Raw genomic sequence first — 15,942 nt, 5'->3', positions numbered from 1 at the left:
TTTTGGAAACAGGGTCTTTGTATGCGCCTATCCTGGCCTCACAAGCATAATCTTCCTGCCTCTGCAGTGCAATCTGTACTGATGCCACCACACATACCACCATAGCCAGCTTGAAATTTAGGGCAGATTTTAAAGAAAGAACCAATGAGAACTGATGATATACCCCAACAGTCAGATATCTGAGTAGTATTCATGGCACCCCCCAACTCCCTGCTTCCTGGTGTTCATACCCAAGTATAATACCCCAGGCCTTAAGTACAAGCAGAATCAATGACTTCTACCCAGTAGGAAGCAAAGATGACAGGGTGTCATTTCTGTGACCCACACTGACATCAAGACTTAATCAAGGCTCTTCTGTGGCTTCATGACATGAACACATACATGGGTGGTGAGCACCAATAACAAATTAAGCTAAAAAGGCAGCCTATGTAAACTGAAAGCAGCATCCAACATTTGTGTGCTTTTGTGTGGAGATGACATGACACAGACAGACACCAAGATTCAAAACTATAAGCTTATGGAGTCCACTCTCATTCAAGCCACAACAGGCATGATGACATATACCTACAACTCAGCACACACTAGGCCCACAGCCTGGCTATCTCAACAGTTTTTTGAAGATTTTTTGTTTGTTTGTTTGTTAGTTTGAGGCAGGCCTCCTATATCCCTGCTTAACCTCAAACTCCCTCAAACTCTATATAACTGAGAATGATCCTCAAATTCTGATTGTCCTGCCTCTGCTTCCATGGCACTAAAGTTATAAGTGTGCATGACCAAGCCCAATTTTATGTAGTGCTAAGGATGAAATCTGGAGCTTCATGTACACTAAGCATGTCTTCTACCAACTCAGCTGCAGCCTCAGCAATGGGCTGCTGCTGCATTCTGGACTATGTTGAGATATGTGAGATACAATGTCTATGATTAACTGTGTCAGCACTAAAAATGAATTTAAAACTTTTTAGGGGAGAGGGCTAACTCTGAGCAGGATGTCATGGCACACCCCTTTAACCCCAATCCCCAATCAGAGATTTGCCTGCCTTTCCCTCTCAAGTGCTTAAATTAAAACCTTTTGCTAGTCGGCCCTGGTCTCCTTTGAATGTAAGATTTATTGTTTTCCCTATTGTTCTGACTGTGGAACTTCTAATGTTCTGTCTGGAGGCTCACTGGCTCTTGCCTCTGTCTTGCCAATGCTAATCCACCCACTGGGATTTCTGTTTCTATTGCTGCATTTTTCAATTTTACAATTCCATCTGATATTCTCTTTTTAGATTTATTTTTATCTTATGTGTATAAGTGTTTTGCTTGCCTTCATATCTATGTACCACGTGCATGCAGTGCCAGTAGAGGCCACAAGAGAGCATCTAGATATTCTAGAACAGAAGTCCCAGCTGGCTGTGAGCAGGAGAAAATGCTCTTAGCCTCTCAGCCATCTTCCAGGCCCTCCACTTGAGATTCTTTCTGATAATTATTATTACATTTATTTATTTGGGCAAGGCCATGTATTTGCCAAGGCACAAAGATAATCAGAAGTTAACTGTCAGGAATTGGTTCTTTCTTCCACCCATGTGGGTCCTAGGGATTAACTGGGTCATCAGGCCCATCTAGTCAAGTGCTTTAACCTGGCCTCTGATATCCTGTTATGTCTTATATTTGTTTTGGTGAGACTTTCTATTCTTTCATTTGTTTTGTATGTGTGCAGCTGCTCACTGTAGTATTTTAGGTTGGCCACCTTTAAATTCCTTGTCAGATAATTCTAATGTATGTCACTCTAATGTCATTGTCTCTTAGATTTCTCATTCAAAACGAGACTGTATTAGCTCTTGGCTGGGCAGATTTTGTATATCATGCTGTGAGACTCTAGATCCTCTGCTATTTTAGGCCTTCTTTGACACTACTCCCATAGGATGGAGAAGATCAACTTATTACTGCCATTACTGTTGCTGATGGTAGAAGTCAATGTTCCCCACATGGTCTCTATTGGCACTGTATGGGCAGAAGCTGTATTTCCAACTGGTGAACCTGAAAGCCCTATCACTACTTGGTGTCTCTGGTACTAACCCCAGTAGTTGGGCACCTTACTATATCCTGGTAAGGATGAACATCCAGGCTCTCCACTTAGCCCTACTGGCATAGATCAGGCCAGGGCAAGAGTTCTGTGGTATCTGGCTGACATAGAGACATTACTATTAAAAGTTTTGTCTTTCTAAATCCTTGGACTAAAGAGACCACAAGCTTTTTTGGAAGATCTTGGCTTTAAATTTTTTTTTTTTTTTTATAATTCTTTTGAGATTCTATGTATAATTAGAAGCCCTGAATATGCAGGCAGGAGCCCCACCACTGGGCTACACCCTATGTCTTTTCCTTAGGGCTTTTTTTTCCTTTCTTGTACCTATCAGTATTTCTAAGTTGCAAATGTGCTCAGCAGTAAATTTAAAATACACAGGCGAAAAAATAGCCTCAGGATGCACTGCCTCACTGCCGTTCACTGTGCTCAGGAATACAGAGCCATGTTGGTTTTTTGCTACTGTTTAGTTTCTCTTGTTTGTTTACATACAGCGTTCAAGGTGTTTTAATCATCATTAGTACTTAAATTTTTCTTAGACCAGCAAGATAGCTCCCAGAGGAAGAGCGCTTGCTGCCTGCCTGATGACCTGAGTGTCCCAAGTGATATGACCTACAGAGTGGGAGCACAGCATGGCACTCCCAAGTCTTTTTCTGACCACACAAGCACTTAGGGCACACATACACACAGGATACATAAATGTTAAAAGAAAGAGACTTATATTCTTTCTGTATAATTTATAAGATTCTTCTTTCAATATTCCGTTTGCAAAGTAGTATCATTGTGTTTGTGTACGTGTGTCCTTCCACATTTGTCTTCAATTCTAAATTTTTAGAATTGTTAGCCTGATTATCTCATTTCTACTACTTTCTCTAGTAGACTGTTCTTTCATATTGTCCATCACTTTTCTGTCATTTAACTTGCTTTAGAATGTTAGAGCTTTCATCCATTTTATAAGGTTACTTCACTGTTCTAAATTACTTTGTGTGTTTTAATTACTATGCCTAGGTGTTCAAAAACTATTATGTGGTGGTTTGGTTGAGAATGGCCCCAATAGGTTCAACACTCAGACCCTAATTGGTGGAACTATTTTGGGAAGGATTAGGAGGTGTGACCTTGTTGGAGGAGTGTCACTGGGAGTGGCCTTTGAGGTTTCAAAAGCCCATGCTAAGCCCAGTGTTCTCTCCCCCCTGCAGCCCCCCTCTGCCCCCACCCCTCCCGCTTGCTTGTAGATTAGACTCCAGCTCTCAGCTACTGCTCCAGTGCCATGCCTGACTGCTGCCATGCTTCTTGCCATGATGGTCACAGACTTACTCTCTGAAACTATAAATGAGCCCCTAGTGAAATGCTTTCTTTTAAAACTGCCTTCATCATGGTGTCTCTTCAAAGAAATAGAACATTAACAAAAACACTATACCAAACTGCCTAACAGTCCTACTGATTTTAAGATGAATGCTAGTGCTTTATAATCACTAATAGAAAAAATTTCCAGGCCGTAAAATTAACATGGCTAAGTATTTATAAATCTCTTCTTGAAATCTGTTCTCTGTAACTAACTCTAATATGATAATGTATAGTCTACCTTCAAAAAAGCACAAACAAGACTTCAAACCCTGGAAATTATTAGACAAGAGCCATTTAACACTAATTATTTAACACTAATAAGCTATAAACTGAAACCATCTGATATATAAAAACTATTAATAAAATCAAAACAATAAAATAACCCCTATTTATATAACTTACTATATACCTAAAGCAAAATATCAGAGAAAGTACCTTAAAAAGATAAATTATTCTCATTTTGACAATGAATTCTTTGGAGCTTTCAACTGTAGAACATCAACATATATCAAGACATTTCAGAAGAAAACTACTAAAGTTTAAACAGATTTTCCTCAGTAATTATTGATGATTTCTTGGCTTTTTTATTATTTTGTACACTGCAGTTTTTCAGGGTAGAAACCTAAGCTTCATGCAGAAGCATTTAATACTACTCTCAGAGCTGGTAATAGCTCAAAGAGCAAAGCTTTACAAGCCTGGCAACCTGAACCAAATACCCAAAACTCATGCACAGGTAAAAGGAGAAAACTACCAGGTCTACAGAGTGAGTTCCAGGACAACCAGGGCTATACAGAGAAACCCTGTCTCGAAAAACCAAAAGAAAAAAAAAAGAAAAAGAAAAAGAAAAAAGAGAAAACTAACTCCACGAAGTTATCCTTTGATCTCCACTTGCACACCACTGCATACACCCCCTTAAATACACTTAGTAATAATAAATAAAATGTTTAATTATAAAGCTACTTACGCTAAAACCATGCTGTAATCTGAATGGTTGAACATATATCCGCCAACAATCCACATTATATTTCCATTGACCACAGCTTTATGAGAGGCTCTGGGAAGCTTTAAATCAGAATATTCTTCTCGAGTCCAAAAAGACTGGTTGGCTGGCACAGGAATTGAACATCCAGGACCTAGTAAGAAAAAACAACAACAAATAGCTTCACAATATACAGCCTGAAAGTTTATAGTATTCCAAGTTCTAATCTAAGTACAAAGAATATTTAAAGAATCACTTAAGTGCAAACATCTTTTTTTTTAAGATTTATTTATTTTATTTATGTGAGTGCAGTGTAGCTGTCTTCAGACACACCAGAAGAGGACGTCAGACCTCATTACAGATGGTTGTGAGCCACCATGTGGTTGCTGGGATTTGAACTCAGGGCCTTTGGAAGAATAGTCAGTGCTCTTAACTGCTGACCCATCTCTCCAGCCCCACAAACATCTTTTACTTGTGGGGCTTTAAATGTTTTTTACATGTATAGGTATTTTTACTTGCATGTATGCCTATGTACCACTTACCATCAGAAAAAGGCATTGGATCCCCTGGAAGTGTGAGCCACTATGTGGATGCTGGGATCAAACCTGAGTCCTCTAGAAGAACAACCAGTACTCTTAACCACAAAGCCATCTTAGCACCTAGCATGAGTTTTTAACTTATTCAAGATACAGATCAAAAACAATCACTCCCTAATTAATAAAATTTAATACTATACACTTTCTGATAATTTGGCAATATTCAGGTTAAACTTTTTTAGAGGTAAAAATCTTGCTAAAGCAGAATTTAGAAGAAAAGGCAGGCCAAGGGGTTATTATATTAATTCAAGTGGAAAAGGCATTAGGGTTAAAATATAATGTCAGGTCAAAATTGATCTTCTGGTAAATCCAGGAGCTGAACAGATGAAAGAGACAAAGCTTTGTCCTCTACTGGGACTCCTGAAAGGGGGAAGGTACTCAAGCATCCGACTGTTAGCTCCTTAATATCAACTAAACTGGACAAACTAAAACATTTAAATAACACTTTCTTCCAAAATAAAAGAAAGAAAGACATAAGCATAGAAAGAAAATCACTAAACCAATGATGGTTGTTTACTCAAGACTTCAGAGAATTCCTACAGCTTCATTAGTACCCGGTTGTGTTGGGTAATGGCACTAGATAACAGCAGTGAGATTCTAAGGAAAAAAACAGTACTGCCATTTGTCTGCCTCCCAACTTGATTCTCTGCTTCTCTATCACCAGACATGTTCCCTAATTTTCATGAATAAGTTGCAAAGGATTTGTCAAACCTCTTTACAATTCTAAGCACATCAATAACAATCACATATATATAAAATTTAAAGAATCTGAATAAAGGAGGTGAAGGCTTAAATGCCACCTGATACATGATTAACATAGGTGTACAGCTCACTAAATTAGAACTTTCTGTGAGAGAAAGGACTTTGAAAGGGCAGCTCCTACCCTGCCAGTGAGGGAAACAGGAGCACCCTCTGGGGTCACTTGCATTGCAGATGCCTCGGTGAGGAAAGCCACAGTTGTCTGTACAGTGAGGAATGTCACACGACTCCCCTTTCCAGTTTTCAGAACATTCACACTCAACAGTGCTGCTGCTGTTACTGCTCTTACATTCTCCTCGGCCTGAGCAATTATTCGGACACATGTCAAAACTACAAAGACAGGAGAAAACTAAGTCAACAATTTCAACTAAGTAACATTTCAACTAATGCAGACTTTCCTCCTACAGTTTAAGTTCAGTTCATTTGCAAGTGTGATTACAGGACTTACCAGTTTGCCCAAATGTGCTCACTGAGCTCTGTGAAGCTAGAGCCCAAGGTTCAAGTCATGAAATCAAATCAACCTTGCTGGATTTGCATATGAAGGAAGAAGAATAACTAACTCAGAAAGTTAGAGAAATGACAAAACAATAAAGATTTATGCAAAAACACTTAGACTTGGCTTGAGGCTGGCAACTAGGATCCTTCTCTTCCTGGTAGCTCATTAGTAATGAGTTCTACAAAAGTGACAAGTTCATGCTAGGAAGTGGAGGAAGGAAAAAAAGGGATCCGATGAACTGCCAACATTCATGGCACACATTTCTCTGTAAAGATTCTGAGAATTAACAGAATTTAAGATTACTTTCCAGCGATGTACTTAAAGGTCTTTAGTAACGTTTACCAACTCATTTCAGATGGAGAAGAGCAGTTAACTTCATGTATGGGTTTAAGTGTCTCGTAGCATGACTTAAGATAACAGTATTGCTACAATTTGAAATGACATAATTCAGACTTTTTAAAGGGGTGCATTAGTGGACTATTACAATAGATTAAAAATATAGATTTCTTCTATTGATGATTATTACTGAGACACTACTAGTCTTTGTTAAATTCATTTAGCAAAACTCCTGACATTTTCTTCCATCAGCAGGAAGAATGTCTCTCTCTTCCAGGAGATGCTCAGTGACAAGCTCTAGAAAGACTAAGAACTGTGGTCCCAGCCACTGGGATTGACATTTGTTTAACCTTTTAGCTCCTGTTTCCTCAATTATGAAATGGAAAATCAAACAAACAAACAAAAAAACAAAAAACAGTGTCTACCTCTCATTGAATACTTAAAAGAACTTTAAATAAGAAATCCATGTTAATATTTACCAAGAAGCCTAACTAGCTGTAAGCCCCCCGCCCCCAATATATTAGTGTTATTAAGTCTTTTGGGTAGTATCACAAATATTAAATCTAAGTATCTTACTTGTAAGTGATATTAAATCCAGTCAGATTATAAGCAGCATCACTGAAAAAATGCAGCAGTGCAAAACCTGAAGTAACAGTGACCTCAGGGGCTGTCTCATTGCCATCTCTCTCAGGAACAATGAGGCCACTGAAATGTAAACACAGCAGATTACAGCAATTTCAACAGAATCGTCTATACAGCTTCTAATCTGAGTCTAAGCAGTTCTGGATCTGCTGAGGAACAGCTATGCGTCTGCCATGCTTCCTTAATTCTGTTATTGTTGTTACTATTTGATCCCTCAGCTCTTGTTCCAACACACAGTATAAATGTAACTCTAGCTGGCCTCAAATTCACAGACCCACCTGTCTCTACCTCCTGACTCCTGGGATTACAGGCATGCGCTACTACCCCTAGCATCTAAAAGGATTTGAAATCAATGACTTTTGGGTTTTTGGTTTTTTGTTTTTGTTTATGATACTCTCGAGTCTCTACAATTATATTATTAACAAACTTTATGAGCTAACAACTGTCAAATATGTACTGTTGAAAGAAAATATTTTACATATTTTTGTAATATGAATCATATATAATTATCATCTTAATATATTTTATAGATGTCTTATATAAATGAAAATAGAAACTTTAACTGAATTTATAATCCTTATACTATTAGCTTTCAAATATATTTTTGTTGTTAAGCTGGTAGCACATATTTTATGTTTATAATACATAACAAGCATTTATCACTGAAGGCTCCAAAGGCCTTCCCTAGAATCTCAATAAGAACCTACTAGGTAATATTTGAAGTACTGGATGCCAGTAAATTCAGATGAAATAAAGGTTTACTGAATCAGTGACTACCATCTTTAAGACATTTGACTCACAAAACCATGCCACCTTGTTTTACAAAAGATATATGCTAACTTGAAGGCAGGGAGTGGTGGCACATGTCTTTAGTCCCAGTAATGGGGAGACAGACCTAGATAGGTCTCTGTGAGTTCAAGACCAGCATGGTCTACATAGTGAGTTCCATGTAAGTTTGTCTGTGTATGTAACTTGAAACCTCAATATAGAATGGAAGTATCTATCCCACCTCACTTTACCAACAGTAAGGAATATTATGTTGGTTCTGCTCATTTAATACATGATGTACTCTCAAGGTTAATCATTTTCATGTTTAGTTGCTCCTATTTTTTTTTTTTTGCCATTATCAATTCACTACAACCACTACCACCAATCACATTTAGTCAATAGCAAAGACCATATGATTTGCTCCACACGTATAACTTCACTCATTGAATAAGCATCTTATCATCTATTACTCTCTCCCCTTCACTCACTCAATCCCTAGTTCCTAATTTTTCCGAAGATTACACCAGGTAAATTACTTGAGGGCTATGACCATCTTAAATGCTATGACCCAGCAATTCTCTTTATATAAGAAATACTTCCTCACATATACACATAAAACCAAAAAACACTACTACAGCACTATTCAGAAGACAACTGACTAAAAGTCACCTAATTGCTCATTTATGGAGTTGATTAAATGAGTCATTACAAATCTGTAGGTCTGCAAAACAAAGAGCTCATGAAGACAATAGAGTAGGGAGGCACATAGCAAAACAACTGGCCTAGTGTACCTGTACATCTACATAAGCATAGGTACATGCACATAAAAGTGACTACAAGAGAACATAAACAGAGACTGACAATGAGAAGAAGATGGGATTTTTCATTTAATTTGTATGTATGTGAATACCTGTATATGTATGTTATCCACACCAATGTGCATAGGGTATATTATGTGTATATACATATTATCCACACCAATGTGTATAGGGTACACTATGTGAGTGTACATGTTATCTGCACCAATGTGGTAGAACACATTACATGTGTATGCATGTTATCTGCACCAATGTATATAGGGTGCATTATGTGAGTGTGCCTGTAAAGGCAGATGTCATTATCAGGTGTCTTCTTCAACACTCCCCTCCTTTTTCTTCTGGAGATAGAGTCTCATTATGTAGTACTGGCTGTACTGGAACTCACTATGCAAACCAAGCTGGCCTTGAATTCTCAGAGAGCCTCTTGAGGGCTGAAATTATATGTGTGTGCCACAACACAGCCACCTCATTTTGGGACTAAAGGTGTGTGTCATCATGCCTAATAGTAGGTAGTTTTAATACCTAACCAACCAGTGCGTTAGTTCATGCTCTCAATTAGCCAATATTCTCTACATAGACCTTCCCTCAAACATCTTTGCTTAGGACAGTTTACAGCCCACTTTTTTTATTCTTGCTGCTGACATGAAATTTTTATGCCTATTTATCAAATACATAGTCCAAGTAAACTCTATGTACAACTGCTTGGCTCATACTCTTAGAATGGCTACAGCTAGCTAATTCAAAGCCCCGTCACATAAAAGGGGCTCTATGAATTCTGATTAACAAATGCCATTATAGATGAATTCCTAAAAAGTAGTATCATAATAATATCATACTTAGTTTTTAATGCTTCTGTAATAGATTGAGGTACCTCCTGCCATAATGCAAGGTATATTTCAAATAATAAATATATACATACTAAACACATGGTAAATGCCATTTTAAATGTTTAGCACAGCCTGTTCTATGGGTCCATTAAGTGAAACTCTTAAGATCTCAGTTCAAATAACTGTTGGAGAGCTATAGGAGCAATAGGTGGAAAACTAGTCTTCTAATTTGTCCTTTGCCTCCTTGCATACTACATAGTCCCTCCTTCACTGTGTGGCATTCCAGCAGACTACCACCAAGGGAAAAAAAGAAGAATGTCGATTTCTTCCTAAAGTAAAGAAATAAGGGGCCAGTGAGATACTTCAGCAGGTCAAAGCCATTTGCCTGGAAACCAAGTTCAATCCATGAAATCCCTATAAAGGTGGAATTAGAAAAGAGACTCCACAAAACTGTTCTCTAACCTCTACATGTGCACACATGTCCCACCCCCCCAACACACACACACACACACACACACACACACACACACACACACATACACAGTAACAATAAACTTTCAGAAAATTTAAGTTGCCAGGCATAGTGACAAATGCCTTTAATTCCAGCTCTTAGGAGGCAGAAGTGGATGGATCTCTGTCAGTTCAAGACCAACCTGGTCTATATGGTATGTTCCAGGCACCCAGGACTACACACACAGATACACACACACACAAAATTAAGTGAAGAAAGTAAAATGTTTGAAGGAAAGAAGTCTAGAGATGGGGCTAGAGAGAGACCTCAGCAGTTAAGAGTGCTTGCTGCTCTTGATAGCCAGTTCCCATGTCAGGTGGCTGAGACTCTCCTTAAATCTGGCTCCTGGGAATAGGTTGCAGCAAATAACAAAGAGAACCTATCTACAACAAGGTGGAATGTAATGAACAACATGTGAAGCTGTGCTCCAACCTTATGTGCACACCATGGCATGTGAGTACCTGCACAGAATACACACACACACATGCGCACATATCATACACTCATACACACTGTAGACACACACACACACACACACACACACACACATTTTTTTAAAGCTGGGCAGTGGTGGCGCACACCTTTAATCTCAGCACTTGGGAGGCAGAGGCAGGCGGGTTTCTGAGTTCGAGGCCAGGTCTACAGAGTGAGTTCCAGGACAGCCAGGGCTATACAGAGAAACCCTGTCCCAAAAAAAAAAAAAAAAATTAAACTAAAATAACAAAAATTCAGTGCAACCCATATAACTGACAAAATTGCATTATTCTATTAAATTACTAATACAGATGTATTGGGGAGGGATTTACAAAACAAAACTAGCAAGTTTCTCATTCTCAACGGGTAGCCATTGTCCAATTTATAAATAGTCTTCCAAAAAGCTCCTCCTATCCCTAAAAATACATATACACAAAGTGAGAGAACCATATACCTATTCAAAAAGTTATTCCTAAGGGCCTATGGAATGAAATACATACAAGAACAGGAAAGGTATGGTTTCCGATTTAAATGTGTCACAGAAATATTATCAATGTAGTCGAAAACTTTTTAATGTAAACTTTACCACCATCACAAACAGCAGGTAAATTTAATAGCATTATCAAAACTTCACAGTTGAAGAATGAGTCAGGCACAGGGGCACAAGCCTGTACTCCTAGCACTTGGAAGGTGGAGGGAGGAGAACCAGAAGTTCAAGGATAACCTTGGCTACATACATGGAAAATGACCCAGTACAGAAAAACCAATGGAATTGTAGTTCACCAGGAAGAGAACTAATACTTATTCCATGAGATAAATGTTACTGAATAATAACAGTAAATGTAGCGCGGCTCCATCCTGGAGACACATTCAATTCTGAGATGAGGTGATAGCTGGGCTTACCTAAAGGCAGCAAGTAGAGGTGCGTAAATTGAGTCCCCATCATAAACATATAAATGGTCCCAGCTACATTCTGTAGCAAAATGGTTGAAGCGAAGTCTCATTATTCTATTTGGCCTAGAAAAATAATTAAGTAATTTATAATAATTGTAACATTAACTACTAAAATAGACTTTTAAAGAATTTATAAGGAGAAAAATATACAATATAAATATAGATAAATATAAACAGCTTTCCTGCATTTGTCAGAGACCTAGTTAGTATTTGCTATGTGTAAGAGAACTTTAAACATGTCCTGGGAAACAAAAGAGGCTCTGACATCAGGGGCCTTCAAGAATGTTTCCAGCCCTGCATTCAGAAACATGAGCCCCTAAGTGTCTCCACTTCTTTCCTTACTCATCTTACTTAACATTTCATAACATATCACTTTAAAAACACACATTTTCTAAATTTACCTGCTTCTCTGCCTTTTCACAGCATTGTATCAAAAAGCCACATGTTAAGGAAACTATGTATCAACTGACTCAGACTGAATCCAAAGGAAACTAAGGAGTTCTGCAGAGAGTCAGAATAATGGCCCCCCTCATCACTTCACATGACCCTTGACTCTATCAGTAACTCCCTCTGCCTCCACACTCCCATATGCTCTACAATTGCTAACTTTAGATGACTTCCTCAGACCTTCCAGCTCCATCTTCAAAATTTACTATGCTAAACATTTAGACAAAAATCTCTGAAAATTTCCATAATAGATAAACCAATCAATTTTTCTCCCAAATATTTAACTTTTTCCTTTTGCCTAGAACTCTCCCATTCATATTTAAGTTTGCTTACATACCACATATTTTTAAAAACAAAACAAAATAACAAAAAAGATCAGTTATTGCCAGATAGCAAAGAGATCTGTGACATCTTAATGCAATTCTTAAAATTTCTTTAAATACAAATAAATTTTTCCTTATGACATTTATGATCAGGGATATAGCTAACTAAGTTGGTAGACTGCTTGCCTAGCATCCATGCAACTCTGGGCTTGATCCCAGTACCCCAACCCCCAAAATGAGTGTGGTGGTACATGCCTATAATCCCAGAACTCAGAAGTGAGATACAGACATAGGAAGACTGTCAAGAGCACAAAGCCAGCCTGGTCTACACAGTGAGTGCCATGCCAGGTAGTGTGATCCCGTCTCAATAAAAACAAATAGGCTTTTCTGCTAACATGTAGTAGATTATAATTGTTGCTTTTAAATGAACTAATAGATAATATTTCTTGGGTTTAGTATGAGACACAACAAATAAACAAGGGTTATTTGGAATTTTCAGAGTCTTATTCAGAATGACAGGTACAAAGAAGAGAAAAAAGAGAAGACAGCTGGAAGGACCAAGAAAAGAGGCTACAGTAGTTATTCTGATGGCTCGTTTACTGTCTTGTTTGTAATAAAAATCAATATTCAGCTTGTTGAAAAGCCGCCGAAGGTGGTGTACAGAAAAGTTGAAAGAGAGAAGGATTGTTTCAGTGAGGTGTGGCCTTTGATTGGAAGTGCTGAAGCCAGGCAATCAGAGAGAAGATTCAAAGGTGCTTTCAGGATCTAAGTCACCATGTCTCAGCCTTCAGAAGATGTGCAGCTGACCAAGGCCAGACCTGTGAAGCAACCCAGAACCTACAGGTTGCAGCAGCCTCCATCGATGTTGAGGAGCCATGTTCCTCATCTCATCTTAAGGCTAGTAGTCTGAAGGGCCAGACCAGTGAGGAGACCCAGGTCTCCAAGGATGTAGAGGAACCATGTTCCTCCTCTCAACTTCTTATGGCTAGCAGCCAGGATGATCCTGCAGATGAGACACCCAATACTTCTGGGGGTCTTCAGCATCCCTCTGCCTCTTCAAGGGAGTCTGCTGAGGATCTTGGTAACCAAGAAGTGCAGGATAACCCAGTCATTCCACCAGATCAGCCAGCACAAATTTACCTGTGATGACTACAGATGGGAAAGTTGATTTCTTGGTGAATTACATGCTGTACAAGTATTATGTGAAAGAGATGATGAGTATGGATGATATAATGGGACACATTATCAGAGAAGATGTGGATCACTATCATGAAATCCTCACGAGAGCTGCTGAGTGCATGGAAATGGTCTTTGGGCTGGATGTGAGGGAGATAGAACCTATCAACTATTGCTATGCTCTTTTTATCAAATTAGGTCTCACCTATGATGGAATGCACAATGATGAGTACAGCTTTCCTAAGAGTGGTCTCCTGATACTCATCCTGAGCATAGTCTTCATGAAGGGCAACCGTGCCACTGAAGAGATTTGGGAAGTACTGAATCCACTGGGAATCTATGCTGGGATGAATCATTTCATCTTTGGTGACCCTAGAGAACTGATAACTGATAAGTTTGTGAGGGAGCAATACCTGGAATACCAGCCAGTAGCCAACAGTGATCCCATGCAGTATGAGTATGTGTGGGGGCTATAGGCTAAAGCTGAAACTAGTAAGATGAAAGTATTAGAGTTTGTGGCCAAGGTTCATGGGTCAAACCCTATTGCATTCCCTTCTCAGTATGAAGAAACACTGATAGAAGAAGAAGAAGGAACCCTTGCCATGATATTAGAGCATGCTGGCCCAAGTTCTGCTTCTGGTGAAAGTTCTAGTGACACAAGCAGCAACTTCTCTTACGTCTAGTACAGTCAGAGATCAATTGCTCCTGTATAATTTACAGAGACATTTTAGAGTTGAGGGGGAAAATGTAGGATCTATGATGACATAGGGAGAAGGGAGAGTCTTAGCTGCATAGTTCTAATTGATATAACTACCATGCCATTTTTCTTTCATTGTTTGCCTTCTATATTTGAATGTACTTGCACTTAAAATCACTGTTTCAAAATTTCTACTTAGTACCATTCACAAATTTAATAATAGGAGCTTTGTCATAACATAAGTTGGGAAACAATCCCATCTATCTGTACAATTATCTGGAGTAGTAAAACATGCATTTTCTAAGCTCCTACCTTTTAAACAGCTTTGTTCTAATTATTTTCTTTGTACCTTTTTATTTCTCAGTAAAATTAAATGCTCTGTGTAGAGTTGTTTACTTTATAATTGCCAAGGGTAATAAAAGTCAAGAAACATTACCTCAAAAAAAATCAATATTCAGAAAAAAATGACACAATAGCATTATTATATAAAGATTTAGAGGGAAGAGAAACTGTGGTTGGGGTGTATGGTGTGAGAGATGGAATCTATCCTCGAGTTTAAAAAAAAAGAGAGATTCACAACACAATTTTAAGAAATGCTTAGGTCTCTCTGGGCTGGTGTCCTGAGTGAACCTTGGGCACAAGTTCTGCAACCAGTCCCACAACACCCAGAGGAAGCTCCACTCTCAGGGGCTCTGACACTCTCAGGATCAGAGGTAAGGAGGACACAACATCTGACCCAACACCGGGAGTAACTGAGACCAGCAGGACCAGGCACACAGGAACTCCACCAGCAGAGTGGCTAAGGTTCCTTCCAGTCTCTCTGGGCTGGTGTCCTGAGCAGACCTTGGGCACAGGCTCTGAAGCCAGTCCCATAACACCCAGAGGTAGCTGCTGCACTCCCAGGTGCTCTAACAAGCCCAGGGTCACAGGATCCCAGAGGCAGCTTGACTCTGAGGAGTTCTGACACAACCAGGATCACAGGAAGGACAGGCTCCAGTCAGATTTAGAAAGGGCAAGCAGCACTAGAGATAACCAGATTCTGGGGGTGGAGGGGATGGGAGGGAAACGTAAGAAAATAAACAACACAAACCAAGGTTACTTGGCATCATCAGAACCCAATTCTCCCACCACAGCAAGTCCTAGACACACCATCTCATCGGAAAAGCAAGATTCAGATCTAAAATCACTTTTCATGATGATGATACAGGACTTTAAAAAAGACATAAATAGCACCCTCAAAGAAATACAGAAGAACACAGGTAAACAGCTAGAAGCTCTTAAAGAGGAAACACAAAAATTCATTAAAGAACTACAGGAAAACACAATCCAACAGGTGAAGGAAATGAGCAAAACCATCCAGAATCTAAAAATGGAAATAGAAACAATAAAGAAATCAGAGAGACAACCCTGGAGATACAAAACCTAGAAAAGAAATCAGGAGTCATAGATGCAAGCATCACCAACAGAATACAAGAGATAGAAGAGAGAATCTCAGGGGCAGAAGACACCATAGAAAACAACAGTCAAAGGAAATGCAAAAAGTAAAAAGCTCCTAACACAAAACATCCAGGAAATCCAGGACACAATGAGAAGACCAAACCTAAGGATAATAGGTATAGAAGAGAGTGAAGACTCCCAAAGTAATGGGCCAGGAAATTCTTCAAGAAAATTATAGAAGAAAACTTCCCTAACCTAAAGAGATGCCCATGAACATACAAGAAGCCTACAGAACT

At 38.9% G+C, this 15,942-nt stretch overlaps 2 protein-coding genes across 3 annotated transcripts in view; one reads left to right on the top strand and one right to left on the bottom strand.

The window, feature by feature from the left end:
- Atrn (attractin) overlaps positions 1-15,942 on the bottom strand; it is a 114,924-nt gene that overhangs the window by 76,443 nt on the left and 22,539 nt on the right. For both annotated transcript variants that reach the window (XM_031371927.1, XM_031371928.1), the window contains exons 3-6: positions 11,516-11,629; positions 7,149-7,277; positions 5,865-6,070; positions 4,371-4,539 (exon numbers count right to left, since the gene is read on the bottom strand). In XM_031371927.1, the coding sequence (XP_031227787.1) occupies positions 4,371-4,539; positions 5,865-6,070; positions 7,149-7,277; positions 11,516-11,629 (618 nt within the window). The remainder of the gene's footprint in view (positions 1-4,370; positions 4,540-5,864; positions 6,071-7,148; positions 7,278-11,515; positions 11,630-15,942) is intronic.
- Positions 12,849-14,195, top strand: LOC116090617 (melanoma-associated antigen B16-like). Its single transcript, XM_031371305.1, is given in 3 exon segments — positions 12,849-12,855; positions 13,121-13,459; positions 13,462-14,195. Coding segments are annotated over 3 exon segments (1,080 nt in total).

The sequence above is a fragment of the Mastomys coucha genome, unplaced genomic scaffold, assembly GCF_008632895.1.
Source record: "Mastomys coucha isolate ucsf_1 unplaced genomic scaffold, UCSF_Mcou_1 pScaffold15, whole genome shotgun sequence".
NCBI lineage: Eukaryota > Metazoa > Chordata > Mammalia > Rodentia > Muridae > Mastomys > Mastomys coucha.
This window is presented reverse-complemented; position numbering and strand designations above follow the sequence as displayed.